The sequence below is a fragment of the Tupaia chinensis genome, unplaced genomic scaffold, assembly GCF_000334495.1.
Source record: "Tupaia chinensis unplaced genomic scaffold, TupChi_1.0 Scaffold000477_1, whole genome shotgun sequence".
NCBI lineage: Eukaryota > Metazoa > Chordata > Mammalia > Scandentia > Tupaiidae > Tupaia > Tupaia belangeri.
Window position 1 is genome coordinate 2,815,119 of NW_006159986.1, and position 11,304 is coordinate 2,826,422.

At 42.6% G+C, this 11,304-nt stretch overlaps 1 protein-coding gene across 2 annotated transcripts in view; it reads right to left on the reverse strand.

The window, feature by feature from the left end:
• Nucleotides 1–5,803: 5,803 nt before the first annotated feature.
• LOC102477480 (keratin, type I cuticular Ha3-I) overlaps nucleotides 5,804–11,304 on the reverse strand; it is a 6,203-nt gene continuing 702 nt past the window's right edge. The window contains exons 2-7 of one of the 2 annotated variants that reach the window (XM_006155971.3): nucleotides 9,806–9,888; nucleotides 8,551–8,707; nucleotides 6,855–7,016; nucleotides 6,635–6,760; nucleotides 6,227–6,447; nucleotides 5,804–6,029 (exon numbers count right to left, since the gene is read on the reverse strand). In XM_006155971.3, the coding sequence (XP_006156033.1) occupies nucleotides 5,912–6,029; nucleotides 6,227–6,447; nucleotides 6,635–6,760; nucleotides 6,855–7,016; nucleotides 8,551–8,707; nucleotides 9,806–9,888 (867 nt within the window). In that variant the 3' untranslated portion in view covers nucleotides 5,804–5,911. Of the gene's footprint in view, nucleotides 6,030–6,226; nucleotides 6,448–6,630; nucleotides 6,761–6,854; nucleotides 7,017–8,550; nucleotides 8,708–9,805; nucleotides 9,889–11,304 lie in introns of both variants that reach the window. The other variant, XM_006155970.1, reaches the window with a different exon arrangement.

Sequence of the window (11,304 nt, forward strand, 5' to 3'; positions counted from 1 at the left end):
GAAGGATGGCACTAGAAGGTATTCTCAATAAGAATCAAGGGTTTGTATTTGAAAAAGTAAACTCTACCCTGAGCAGGAAAACATCCTTACACAACAAATCAACTTGACCAATGTGTTAGAGAAACTCACCTACCCAAATGCAGTCATTTATGGTGACCACACATTTATTTTACCAGTTGAGAGCATTGCCACCCGACATAAGGCTTTGGTCCATCATGGCAGGGGAAATACTCATGTATAAATATTGTGCAGTCTTCCAGGAAAACCCCCAGACTTCTTGCAATAAAGTAGATTCCCCTGCCACTGCTAAGCACACATTAGAATGTCTTGTAAATATGTCTTTAACTGGGAAGGCCATACATCTTTTTTGATCTTTACATTTCAGACCCATGCTTGTACCTACATGTAAGTAAAGTGAGAGTGAGAGAACACTACCTCTGCACACCTGCAGTAGCTCTGATAGGAGCCAAGCGAGGCCAGGGCCCACCCTGCCTTGTGCATGCCCTTGGCAAGACTCTCTGAGTTTTGCAATAACAAGGGACAGGCAGTATCATGATCGTATCTTCTTATAGTCTTAGTGATTCTTGTTTTTGGCACTGCTTATCCGACTTATCTTGTTTTGATGAGGAATGTGAGTAGTTGTTAGATGTCAATGATTCTTCTCTGAAGTAAAACAAAACAATGCATTGTTGCCCACTGTTCCCCAGCTTTAAATGTTAGTGTTCAGTAAACTTATTTCCCACTCAGCCACCAAAGCACTCCCCTTAATGAAGGTGTTAATTAAATCTATCCTTTTAACTCTCCTAAGGCTTCCTCTTCACTTGAAATAAAATCAGATGCTCCCCAGAGCCAGCCAGCCCTCACCTTCACCAGCCACTCCCTACCCTAGCCCGACCTTTCCTTTCTTGCCCCATGTGCGTTACTCCTTTTTTCTTCCTGCAAAGGCATCATTCTCATTCCCTCCCTTAATTTGGTCTCTCTTTCTAGAATATCTTTTCCCTCTGGACTGCTTCTTCTTGGTGTTCATGTCTCAACTCAAATGTCACTTCCTGTAGAGACCATCCCTGACATCAAAAAGTGGGCTTCCAGAAACAATAGAGGACCTGGGCAAAGAAAAGAAAGCTCCTTGACCCAGTGTAGCCAGGAGAGCCCACTGGTTGACGCTGCAACTCAGCTGACTAAGCCCACATGGTAGGCCACATGGGAGGCCTGGGTTTGATTTCTAAAAACTGGGTCAGCACACAACTGTTGTTCCCAACTACTAGAAGCCTTAGGCAGGAGGATTATGACACAGCCAGACCCTGCCTTTAGAAAAAGAAAAGGAAAAATAAAGCAAGCTCCTTGGAGAAACCCTGGTAATATTCCCTCTCTCAATGAGGGAGTCAGATGTCCGGTAGCTATGGAACTTCTCAGGACACAGCAATGTAGAGTGAGCAGAAACCTCCCACGGCCTGGGAAAACCCAGAGTTGAATAACAGAACCTTATCTCTGAGAACTTATACTTTCTTGATTTGTTTTTTTTTCTTTCTTTTTCTTTCCTTGACTGTATTGTTGCTAAAAACAAAAGAGAAAGAGAGAGTTCCAAACCCATGGATTGTCTCATTCCTAGATAGAAGCCTATATCCATTATTAACAACAATGTAGCTTTCTACATTGATTTTTTTTTTGAAATCTATATTGTATGTCTGTTCTTCATTTAAAGTTGATGAAATATTTTGTACTGATACTTCTCTGCCAAACTCAGATAAATAAGGATTGGGGCCAGATGGTGGCACAGAGTTAAAACACAACGGCTCTTCAAGGCTGGCCCTCCTGGGAAACTTTCAGGTTCACCACCAGAGACTTCCCTAAGTATGCCAGGTTTAAACATGCCCATGATCCAGGACTGTCTGAGGCTGGCAGTGTATTATAGCATGTTCCCTCTCTTTCTCTGTCTCTCTTGCTCATGAAGTAAATAAGTAAATATTTTTTGAAAGATTTGTGTGTATGTGTGTTCTAATAAAATTTTATTTTTAGGACCAGCAGGAGGCATGGTGCTGGACTCCCACATGGCCGACCATGGTTCTAGTCTCAGATCCCTGGTGACTTGTTTTTTCACTTTTTCTCTTTCTCTCTCTCTTTTTCTCTCTCTCTCTCTCTCTCTCTCTCTCATGCCCTAAAGCAAATTTTAAAATAATAATAAATTAATTAATTAAATTAAATTAATAATTATTTTTAAATTTTTATGTATAAAAATAAGCCAGCAGGCTGGATTTAGCCTACATGCTGCAGTTTTTCAACCCTTGGCCCCAAAGCTAGATTAGGTTGAGGCTAGGTTTATTTGTCAATAATTCTTCATTGACCACCAACATGATTTTGTGATTTCATGTCTTCTCAGGAGATATATGATGTCACATTGCTCCACTCTTGGTGATGTTAAACTTGATCCCTAAATTCAGATGGTTGATGGTTGGACAACCCAGAACTTGTGAGCAACCTTGAAGCAACCCAGAGCTGATAGCTGCCTGGGTTTTCTGTTTCCCTGCAAGCTAGCTGCCCCTCCCCTGAACTGTTGAATAGCCAAAGCCCTTGAGCAGGATGAATTCCCTCCTTCTCTACCAGCTCTGCATTAGGGCAGACACTGAGCTCCTTCTCTGATAGGACACTCCAAGCATACTGAAATTGTCCCTCCCCAATTCACCCATAAAAGACTGTCCAACTCTCAGCCAGAGCTGGAGATTCAGAGTATTAACACCTCCGTTTCTGACAGTGTAATAAAGAGTCCTCCTTTCTCTCCTGAGTGCCATTTTTCGTTTCTCAGCATCTGTTTTTCTGCAACATGGTGACTGTAAGATATTCACGTTATGAAGGTAGGAGTTAGCTGAGTATGCTGTTTGGCCCAAAAAGCGCAAATTCTGCAGAAACAGGGTGTCAAAATATTTCCTATGTTGTTATATTTTGATCAACTCGACTGGGGAGAAAAGTTCACATATTGGAATGATCACCTTGTAAGCTAAATAATGTGATTGAATGTATTAAAAAATGTAAATAAAATTTTTTTTTCAATTTCCCATGTATTTTCTCCTACAATGATTTCATGAAGAGAGTTACTTGTAACAAACAGAAGAAAGTACATTTTTAATACTCTCGGCCCAATAGGTGACTGTTCAGTGTTTTCTTCCTTTTTTAGGAGACAGGTTCATCTAATTGAGGTGCTCATTAGAAGTCTGTGGGCCTCATTTGGCACTTGGGGCAGTGGTCCTCTACTGAAAATGCACACAGATTCTCAGGTCTTCAGGAACATCTATTCTCCGTTCTATAGGAGTCTGTTCCTGAGCATAAGTAATCATCAGAGTCTTCCAGAAGTCAGCATTGTTCTCCATGTCAGCCCTGGCATAGGAAAGGAGTTGTCTCAAAAATACAGGTAACTGGTTAAAAAAAAGGGGGGGGGGGACTGGTAAACAGGTGTGAAGGCCTGTCTCCTCAGATGTCCTCAGATATCCAGCCCTTTTTGGCATTTTCCCCAGCAACTCTCTGCCACACCTAAGTATATGGTCTGTGAATTTTGGATAGAAGCCCTACCCTCCACTCCACCTCTTTCCTTGCCCTACTTGTTCATAGGTTGAGGATGTTCTAATCTCTGCTGAGCACTTCCATTCCTGATATCGTGTCGTTCCAATTGATTTAGAGAAGAGAGAATGAAAAAGGGAAGACATGGCCAGCTTATGGTACAATAGTGACATAACACTTTGTGATGCTGAGGCCACATAAGAAGTTCCTGGGTTCATATCTCTCTGTACATTTCTGGCATGGGCATGTATCCCTGTGATCCTGGCTGACTGAGGCTGGAGGCGGATCATGGTATGAAGATCCTGTTAGAGGATCTCTCTCTCTCTCTCTCTCTCTCTCTCTTCCCTCAACCCCTCTCTCTCTCTCCTCTCTCTCTCTCTCTCTCTCTCTCTCTCTCTCAATAAACGTTTAAGTGGAAGAAAGACAGAAAGGAAATAAACAAAGAGGAAGGAAGAAAAAAGAAAGAGAAAGAAGAAAGGAGGGAGGGACGAAAGGAAAGAAGAATGAATTTTTTGTGGGTTGTCTCTTGAGTTTCCTCACTTGATTGTTGTTAGAGTTTAAAAATAAAATAGGTAAATTTGGACACCAATAAGTGCAGAAACAAGATAGAAAGATGATCCCAACTGCATGTAAACACAAACAGATGGGGGACAAAGCCCCAGGCTCCCTAGAACCCAGAACAATAAGTTATAGGCTTCTGTCATCTACAGTGTACCTTGGGTCATTGAGCAGAGAAAAACACACTCCAGCACAGGGCTCCAGCCCTGCATCACAGAGCTAGGGAATATCACAAGAGTTCCTTATGTCCTTGAGCCCTGGGGAAGGGGCTAAAAGAGGAAGTGAACCTAAGGCATCTACTCCACCACCCAACCTAGCAGATCCCCCTACTCCTCATGATTCTAGATCCTTCTACCTTTTGCTGCACCTTTTTACTTTCTACCTACAACCTCTCCACATGTTGTGTGTGTGTGTGTGTGTGTGTGTGTGTGTGTGTGTGTGTGAATACAGTGTGTGTGGGTACAGCCAGCCCTCCATATCTGTAGGTTTCCACATCCATGGATTCAATCAACAGTTAATTGGAAATATTCTGGGGAAAAAAGTTAATTATGTCTATTAAACATGTACAGACTTTTCTCTTCTTGTCATTATTCCCTTTAAAAATGCAATAAAACAATTCTTTCCATAGCATTTATTGTGATAGATATTTTAAGTAATCTTGAGATGATTTAAAGTATATGGTTGTGCATTGCTTATACACAAATACTGCCCCACTTCATGTTAGGATCTGCAGATTTTAATATGTGAGGGCAGTTCTGAAACAAATACCCTGTGGATACAAAATGATAATTGCATATGTACATCGTACATTGGATTTGTGTGTGTGTATGTATGTGTGTATACATATATATATGTGTGTGTATATATATATATATATATATATATACATATATAATTTCAATACATACACATTAAGACAGATAAATATTACCATAATGCATATATATCATGGTAATATATGGTATGTATTATCATATACCATGTATTATAGCATATATTACCATATACCACATATTATGGTACATATTACCATATACCAAATTTTCCCTTTATTCCAAATATTTGCAGATCCCTGAATTTCATGTTTCAAATGAGTAATTTCTGTATCTCAAAAGAAACTGTCATGTGAGATTGCCATTTTCTTTCCCACCACCTTCTTCCCAAGCCTGAAATCCAGGTCGATAGGTGATGTCTGGTGGAGGTTTTTCCTTTGAAAGAAATCCCAGACCATATATTGGGGTGAAAGACTTCTTCACCTGACAGAGAAACACTGATTGCTTTTCATGTGTGCAAGACAACCAACTCCGGAGTTAATAAATGAGACAATTTTTTCTGCCAGAATAAGAGTTTATTAGGAGGTTAACAAAGGATTTTAATTACATCTCCAAAGACCAAAAGAGTGACAAGGAAAATTAATTCCAATTATGTTCTCTTTCGTGGCATCTCCATCGGTTCCACCACACTTAATGTCATTATTTTTAAATCACATTTAGATAAGTTTTGTTAAGCATAGCATGTTATACAAATTTGTCATATGATACACATATACACATATTAAACTTTGAGTTTAGGTAATATCTGGGTTGCAGAGATCCCTATGTGACTCAGAAGACACACTTTGTAGTCTTTGTGCTAAAGGATTAAGCCAGGGAATTCAGTGGAAGGCAAGCGCCGACCACTGGAAGCTGTTGCTGGTTGAAAGGTTTCTGCATTTTTCCAGAGTGTGCTCACTCTTGGTGATGTTTGGATGAAGTAGAGGTGAGATGTAACTGAAGTCTTTCTCTTCCTCCTGGCAGTGCATCCTCTAGCAACCAAAGTTGCCACAAGGCCCACATCGAGCACGTTGGACACAGGGAGCAGAGACGCAGGGCCCAATGGGCTTGTCACATGCATTGGTTGTGGCACAGGGGTTACAGGGGAGACTATAAACAGAAAATCATGCAGCAAGTTAGAGTAAAATGAGCTGAAGCGATAAAAACACACTAAAACCATTTTGAGTAAGAATATTGTTCTTCCTTAGACTGTTCCAATAAAAAGTTTGAAATTATAAATTCATTTCCATGAACATTGTTCATTCCCATAGCAACCTCATGTACCTCAAGGTTAGTTTCCTACTCACTTGCAGTCTTCGCTCTCCAGCAGGCCTCGGTACGTGTTGATCTCACACTCGAGCCGGGCCTTGACATCCAGCAGCACCTGGTACTCCTGGTTCTGACGCTCCAGGTCACAACGGATCTCAGCCAGCTGGGACTCCACATTGGTGATCATGCACTGAATCTGGGACAACTGGGAGCTGTAGCGGGCCTCACTCTCCGTCAGCGTGTTCTCCAGAGAGTCTCTCTGTGATAGGCAAGATGAAGAAAATCAAAGAGATGTGTACTTAAAAGGTTTCTCCATGGGTTTCTCTTCTTCCCCAAAGAAGTCAAAAGCTTCAACAGCTAAGGAGATCATGTGGCCTAAAGGATACCCCAGTGACTCTACATCCTCACCATCACACTGCCCACCAGCAGGGCTAAACGGTACATACCAGGTTGTGCTGGGCCTGCAGCTCGATCTCCAGGGCGTTGACCGTGCGTCTCAGCTCAATGATCTCTGCCTGGCAGGTCTGCAGCTGCTCTGAGCTGGACACCACCTGCTTGTTCAGCTCCTCACTCTGAAATACCCAAGGGAAAAGAACAGGATCAGACTCTGCTGTAAGGGCTCTAGGGGAGCTGAGGTCCAGAGTGGCCATGTGCTTGGATGCCCACCTGCGTGGTGTACCACTCCTCAACTTCCCTGCGGTTGGTGTCCACCAGGGCTTCATACTGACACCTGGTCTCATTCAGCACACGGTTCAGGTCCACAGTGGGAGCAGCGTCCACCTCCACATTGAGGCGGTCTCCAATCTGGCAGCGCAGGGTGTTGACTTCCTGATGGAGAAAGGGCAAAATTCTAAATATCATAAAATCTCCTGGTGCTCTTTTAAGAAAATATAATTCAACTTCTGATCAGATATCTGTTAAGCTTTCAAAAAGTTCCATTCTTGGGAACAGCAGTTAGCGTAATGGCCATGTCACTGGACTCCCACGTAGTCGACTACAGTTCGCGTCCCGGACCCGGTGGCTTAAAACTCATGCCGGGCGCGTGTGCGTGCGTGCCCAAGATCCCAAGAGGAGAATGGAGGAGAAGGGATTGCAGCGTGGGCACCCCCCCTGGGTGGTGATTTCTCACTTTCTGTCTCTCTCTGTCTGTCTGGCGAGCACACGCGCCCTGTAGCAAAAACCTCTCCAAAAAAAAAAGTTCCATTTTTTCTGATCATCTTATGAACTGGTCCTAGTTTAGTGACTAATCTATGTATCTACTTTGCAAAATGCCTTCAAGTCCTTGACTTCTTTTTGCTTTTTGTATTCATTGTACCACTCTTCATTTAAAGAGATGCTGTGATTTGGCCTCAGAACTGAAGCATAGTGGGTCATAATTTAAATTCTGGTCCCCAAATGCCCAGCTCAATGTTTTTTGCTAGTCTGCCATGTAGGCTTTTAGGTTTGATTCTTAGGCATGGGTAATAGAAAGGTAAGGGTCTAGCTAGAGAGGAAATTTAAAAAAAAAAGTTTTCTTCCAAACCTGCCTTCTTGGATAGAATAGAATTAATTGATGATCTGTTGCTTCTACTAGTATATATTTTGCTGAAGGAAATAAGTTTCTATTCACTTTACTGCTGAGCTCTTCACTGAGTCAGCATAGTTTGATCCTTGGGCTCATGTAGATATCAGACAGATTTGAATTGGATCTCATGTCTACCACTTACTACACAGCTTCTAGAAGTTTCTCAAAGTCTGAATGTCTTCATCTTAAACTAAGAAGTACTTCTGGAGTTCTAAAGCACTTAGCACAATGTTTGGCATATAATAAGCACTCGATTAATGTTAACTGTCACCATTTACATTTCTGGGATTTTAGGTTTCCATAAAGTATCTGTTTGCCTTATGTAGCTGACTGAGTGATGATGGTGAGAATTTTCCCTCATGTTTCTACCAAGCAACACTGAACAGTAGAAAGAGCTCTAGACGAGCATAAGGAGAGTTGTGTTTTGTTTCCAGCTCAGTCCAGCTGGGTGGCCCTGGATCATCCTCCTCTCCCAATTACAAAATGGAGAATTGAGATAAAAGGTCTCTGTGCTTTGCCCAATATTCTCTGACCTGGAGCAGGAGAGGCCATGGCTGCTGTCTCATAGTTGACCTTTCCTGCTTCCTGGGCTTGCCAACTTCCTTCGCTCTCATTTTTACCTCTGGCAGAAAAATCCTAATCTCATATCATGGATTTGGGGATTACTCATTCTCTACAAATTCCCTCTGTTTGGAAAACAACTGGTTCAACTAATTGCACCTCCATCGGCAGCACTTCCTATAGCCAAAAGAGCAGGCCCTGACGGGTCTTATCCTGCCACTCTTTGGGGAACTTCACCTGCTCATGGTTCTGCTTGAGGCACAGCAGCTCCTCCTTCAGGGACTCCACCTGGGCCTCCAGGTCAGACTTGCACAGGGTCAGCTCATCCAGGATCCTGCGCAGGCCGTTGATGTCCGACTCCACCAGCTGCCGCAGCGACAGCTCCGTCTCATACCTATGATGGCAAGAGGATCAGAGACAGGCTGGGCAGGAACAGGCCTGACCTCGACACTGCTTTGATTTGATCTGTCAGACAACTAGGAGTTAGGTTTATAGTTTTTATAGCCACCTCTGTTGTTGAAACTTTCCACGCCCAGCAGTAGCTCCTGGAGGGAAATGTACTGCTGATTGTTTTTTTAAACAGCCAGCGGGTAGAGAGGACAAAAGTTATAAATTGTGAGATTTCCAAACTTAATATTCTTCCCACATCCTTATGATTGAGTTCTGTGAACGATAGAGTATCAGAGTCCCATGACGTCTGCACCGACACACGGTACCATTGTGAGGGTGTCATTTACAGAGGAGAAACAGGAGTTGGAAGGAGTCTGAGGTCTGGAGAAGGAATCTCTAAACTCTTGGGTATAAGGGCTCCATGGATCCTAGGGACCCACAGAAACATCTAGAAAAAGCCCAGACAATCCAGGTCAGACTTGCACAGGGTCAGCTCATCCAGGATCCTGCGCAGGCCGTTGATGTCCGACTCCACCAGCTGCCGCAGCGACAGCTCCGTCTCATACCTATGATGGCAAGAGGATCAGAGACAGGCTGGGCAGGAACAGGCCTGACCTCGACACTGCTTTGATTTGATCTGTCAGACAACTAGGAGTTAGGTTTATAGTTTTTATAGCCACCTCTGTTGTTGAAACTTTCCACGCCCAGCAGTAGCTCCTGGAGGGAAATGTACTGCTGATTGTTTTTTTAAACAGCCAGCGGGTAGAGAGGACAAAAGTTATAAATTGTGAGATTTCCAAACTTAATATTCTTCCCACATCCTTATGATTGAGTTCTGTGAACGATAGAGTATCAGAGTCCCATGACGTCTGCACCGACACACGGTACCATTGTGAGGGTGTCATTTACAGAGGAGAAACAGGAGTTGGAAGGAGTCTGAGGTCTGGAGAAGGAATCTCTAAACTCTTGGGTATAAGGGCTCCATGGATCCTAGGGACCCACAGAAACATCTAGAAAAAGCCCAGACAATGTGTGTTGAGGTTGACAAGTAAGGAAAGGAGAGAGAAGAAATAAACAGAGACACCCCATTTTTCCCACTTACTTGGTCCTGAAGTCATCTGAGGCGAGTTTGGCATTGTCAATCTGTACCACCAACCTGGCATTCTCAGACTTGCCACACAGGATCTAGAAGACCCAAACAAGTCTAGATTAATCAAGAGCTTGGTTTTCACCAAAGTCAATCCCTACTAATTTACTTATGTGAGTCAGAATGAAAAATCACAACATATCTTACATAAGGCCATTCACTGTTGTCCATGTACAATAGGTACTCAATAAATATGTGAAAATTAAATTGAAAAAACAGAACACCAAAATAAGTGAGAAAAGTGTGAGTAGATAATCTTCCCTTTTGTTCCCTAATAAGCAATACTGAAAAACTGATCATAATAGCATTGATCAAAAACATCTACTATGTGTCTGGCATAATTCTAGGAGTGGAAGATACAGAAACAAGTAAAGATAGATCCTGCACTCAGGAAACTTTCTGTCAAGTGAGAATTAATAAGTAAATCAGCAATTACAGGGGATTCGGTCAAAGAAGCCACTGCACACTCCTGGCCATCCTGGGTGGCTTGTAACTATTTCCTTCTAGGAAGTTTTCGATCTTTCTGGTTTTAGCCAACCATTTTATGCCTTTGTTGGATATGGTACAGTAGGAGAACCCCAGAGACCTCCAGGTAGGGACAATGAAGACAGTATAATTAGGTACCCAGAAAAAGAAGGCAATCCATAGTTAGAAGAGGCAAAAGTTGAGAAGAGGGAGAAGCAAAATGGCTCGATCCTTTTAAAATATTCTATTTCCTCAGCTTCCTTCTTGGGTTCAGTTCATTTCTCTCACCTCAGGGTAATAATTCTGGAGCTTGGCAAATGCACAGAAGCATTCATAGGCAGCTTTTAATTACAACTAATGTATGCAAAGTGCTACTACCTCCTCAGAGACTAATAATATGCAAATATTCAGCATAACAGTTCCCACATCTAACATTAGATAGTCTTTCAAGAAAACAAAATGGAGCTCTTTCTTCTCGTTAGCGGCCTGAGGTGATCTTTGAAAATGGTTCACTATTCACTTGACCCAGAGAACCCCACAAAGTCATGCAAGTCAAGAGGTTCAAATCTTTGTGTTCACTTTAAGAACACTCATGAAATTGCCCAGGCCACCAAGGGTATGCATATCCGAAAAGCCACCAAGTATCTGCAGGATGTCACTTTATAGAAGCAGTGTGTGCCATTCCATCGTTATAATGGTGGAGTTGGTAGATGTGCCCAGGCTAAACAGTGGGGCTGGACACAAGGTCGGTGGCCCAAAATGAGTGCTGAATTTTTGCTGCACATGTTTAAAAATGCAGAGAGTAATGCTGAACTTAAGGGGTTAGATGTAGATTCTCTGGTCATGGAGCACATTCAGGTGAACAAGGCACCCAAGATGGGCCGTCGTACATACAGAGCTCATGGGTGGAGTAACCCATACATGAGCTCCCTCTGCCACATTGAGATGATCCTCACTGAAAAGGAGCAAATTGTTCCTAAATCGGAAGA